The sequence below is a fragment of the Triticum dicoccoides genome, chromosome 6B, assembly GCF_002162155.2.
Source record: "Triticum dicoccoides isolate Atlit2015 ecotype Zavitan chromosome 6B, WEW_v2.0, whole genome shotgun sequence".
NCBI classification, from domain to species: Eukaryota; Viridiplantae; Streptophyta; class Magnoliopsida; order Poales; family Poaceae; genus Triticum; species Triticum dicoccoides.
This window is the reverse complement of record NC_041391.1, coordinates 45,976,452-45,979,993: the sequence shown is the minus strand read 5'-3', so window position 1 is coordinate 45,979,993 and position 3,542 is coordinate 45,976,452. Positions and strand designations below refer to the sequence as shown.

The 3,542-nt window shown below is 41.4% G+C and overlaps 1 protein-coding gene across 2 annotated transcripts; it reads left to right on the top strand.

Annotated features, from left to right (window-relative positions):
• Nucleotides 1–8: 8 nt before the first annotated feature.
• LOC119325065 lies at nucleotides 9–2,994 on the top strand. Of its 2 annotated transcripts, XM_037598818.1 has the most exons (6): nucleotides 9–126; nucleotides 223–341; nucleotides 1,175–2,113; nucleotides 2,234–2,389; nucleotides 2,486–2,604; nucleotides 2,689–2,994. In XM_037598818.1, exons 1-6 carry the CDS (start codon nucleotides 51–53, stop codon nucleotides 2,897–2,899), a joined length of 1,620 nt encoding a protein of 539 aa, XP_037454715.1. In that variant the 5' UTR covers nucleotides 9–50; the 3' UTR covers nucleotides 2,900–2,994. The 2 variants fall into 2 exon arrangements, with proteins under 2 accessions (XP_037454715.1, XP_037454714.1); XM_037598817.1 differs by having other exon boundaries at nucleotides 2,486–2,994.
• The last annotated feature ends 548 nt before the right edge of the window (nucleotides 2,995–3,542 follow it).

The window sequence follows — 3,542 nt, the reverse complement described above, 5'->3', positions numbered from 1 at the left end:
ATCTGTCGGCCAGATCCGGCGGGGGAAGGCATCGTCGTCTACTAGTCCATATGGGGATGCTAGCGCTGAACCGGCTCATGTCTCTGCAGAGCGACCGGCCGCGCCGTCAGCAAGGGGGAGTTTCAGGTGCGGAAAAGATGTCGACAGATTGGGTGAATTTTCTGCTTCTTCTATCCATGTCCAGGCTACCATGACCATCCTCTCTTGTTTTCCCTGTCGCAGGTCGGCTTATGGCCTCAAGGACGGGTAAAAGGAAGGGATCGCCCTGTCAACAAGATGACGATGGCGATGATTCTCGATCTGGTAAAATTAGGAGAACGGCAATCAAGGAGCTTCCTGAGGTACGGAGGCGGTAAAGTTTTAGTGATCTCAAGCATGATATCACTGCGACTACTCTCATTAGACTAATTAATTCTCGTGACTATGCTCGGCTAGCTGCATGTTATTACGATTTGCAAACAGAGAAAAGATCCTTTTGCTCACATATACTGATGTAACAGAGAAAATTTCTTTTTTTGGTCGTCTTGTGCTGTAACAAAGTTCGAGCGATCATTGATTGGCATATTCATTACAGAAGAAATCAGAAAAATGGTTAATCTTTCCACCTGCTTCTCAACCTCTCCAATTCATTGATTCTTCTATTGCGCTACCTAAATAAATAAATCTGTAAAAAGATAACAAGAATTTTCACAATTGTGCTATAGATGCCATAGGTTTGATTTTTTTAGCTTTTGTGCAATTTGTGCTACCTAAATCCATAACAAATTTTGGATTTATGAATTGAACTCTGCATTGCTTGCCCCTTTCTTCATCTTTATGGTCTTCTTGAACAATTATCTCTTCATCTTAGTTACCCCGGTTCTGGTTTATCATAGGATGTGTAACTGCCAGATTGGCTGATTCTGTTTCATGGTGTGCCATTCAGATATGCTATCTTTGCCGTTTGTTTAACACTGTTAGCAAAACTTCTCTATGGGTTGCTGAGTTTCCCTAGCAAAGTTAGTTCCTTTGCACTGCCTACTATCTAAAGTAGCGCACCCTGTGCAATTGTGTGGGGGGCTTCATGTTCCTTTGCGCTGCTCCATGTGGTTCTACTGTTTTTCTTTCTCCAGTTGAACTAATGACCTTAGGTTCTCAATGTTGACCTTTTATTATCCCATGCTTGTGTGTGCAGGACATATTGTTTCGTATACACTCCTTAATGCCAATGCGTGAAGCTGCTCGTGCTGCTTGCGCATCTCACGCCTTTTTAAATTCGTGGAGATACCATCCCAATCTCATCTTTGATAAGGATACAATTGGCTTTCCCTTTTTACATTCGTGGAGATACCATTCCAGCTTCATCTTTAATAAGGATACAATTGGCTCGGAAGAAAGTGCGAGTGGAGAGAAGGTCCACCACAAGATTGACTGCATTCTGAGGAAACACAAAGGCAGCTTGAAAACATTCAGGCTTGACTACGCTCGAATGAATGGGCTCGATGACTTCAGTTATCTTGACAGTTGGCTTCAGATTGCTCTTAAGCCTGGGCTCGAAGAACTCGACTTCATGTTGTCTGCATCAATGTCTCAAACAACTGGCAAATACAACTTCCCATGCCCGTTGTCTGGAGCAAAGAGAACATACAACTTCCCATGCGCGCTTTTATCTGACAGGGTTGGAAACTCGCTTCGGTGCCTTAGACTTGGTCTCTGTGTCCTCCATCGCGCAGTTGAACTTGGCCCCTTGAGAAGCCTAACACGCCTGTACCTCTGCCATTTGAGCATCACATGGAATGAGTTAGAGCGCCTTCTTTCCAACTCTCTCGCTTTGGAGCTATTAGATCTTACTAGTTGCAATGAGATTAAATGTCTGAAGTTATCTAGTGCCTTGCAGCGGCTCAGCGGGCTTCATATTTTAGTATGCCAGAGATTGGGAGTGATAGAGAGCAAAGCTCCAAATCTCTCTAGTCTCCGCCTTAGATCAGGATGCAGGTTAGACTTCTCACTTGTGGAAACATGGCAAATGAAGAAACTATACTTGGTACAAAGCAATCTTATCTATGATGCCCGTGCCAAGCTGCCAGCCGTTCTGCCAAATATTGAAACTCTTTACATAGAATCACAAGATGAGGTATATATATATATTCGCTACAAGATTATGTGTTGTAGTTTAGAGATATATACATATTATATTATTAGTCATAATATCTGGTGTAGAGTGTATCTGATACATGAAGTTTTGTGTGTGCAGGTGGTTGATGCACCAATGCTGCCTACCAAATTCCTCTACCTTAAGCACCTGACCATTTTTTTGAGATTAGGACCAAATGATTCTGGGACATATGACTATTTTTCTCTGGTTTCTTTCCTGGATGCTTCTCCTTCCCTGGAGACTTTGACATTAGATGTAAGTATGTGGCGCTGTTCATTTAATTCGTCCTGCAACGCCATCCGATCAGTCTGGGTCCAGTTAAATGAATCATATTATCCTTTTTATTGTCAGGTGACTCAGCGGCGTATGCTGCATGAATCGATTTTTGTGGATTCACAACTGAGGCACATGCCTGAACACCACCATGGCCACCTCAAGAGCGTGAAGATCAGTGGTTTCAGCTCTGCCAAGTGCTTGATTGAACTGACATGTTATATTCTCAAGAACGCGGTGTCACTTGAATATCTTACATTGGACACCATTTGTGGGAGCAGGTGTGATGATCAAGGCGAGGACAACTGGTGTATTCCCGTCGCGGATCCTATTCTCGTGGAAACCCCTAGGACACTCTCTGCTATCAGAACATACATTGAGAATAAAGTTCCGTCTACAGTTAAGTTAACTGTTCTGGAGCCTTGCAACAAGTGCCATGGTAAAAGACTAGAGCGGCTATTATCACTGTCGCGCAATGTCATTTCCATTTAATTTTAGATGGCCCATGTTTTGCTTCTTGAACCATTTGTGTGACCTACTGTACAACAAATTTTTAATTCAAATCTTGGATGGACCATTTTTATCTTTTTTCTGGTGTGGCATGTGAATATGCTTGCAAGGATTAACTGACCAATGTTGCAATATTCTGTTGCAAGATAGGATGTGCTTTTTTTCGCAAAGTATATTGTTACTGGCAGCAAAGCTTAGTGCTTAACCTGCTATAACCAATTGCCAAGGGAGGCACAAGCTGCGGCAAGTTGCCAAGTATACAACTGTTGACCAAAGAATCCATGCAAGGAAAGAAAAAATAACATAAGAATAGACTATAGTAAAAAAGTAAAAGGCAAAAAACAAGCCAATCTTTCATGCTTAAACATACCGTGAGATGCTTCAAAAGAGCATAAATTATATTAAGAATAAGGCAAGATTATAGAACTCTTGTGTTTTGTTTTTCAAATTTTCCCCGTAGAGCTAGGCAAAGTGTAAAATATCTATTTTTCTTGGAACAAAAGCACTTAAAAAGAAGACCTGGCACTTGACACTTTATTAATATGTTATAATTCAAGTAAATCATAAAAACATGCATATTCAGTGTTATTAAAGCATTGAACCTACAAAAATTGTGAATACATTT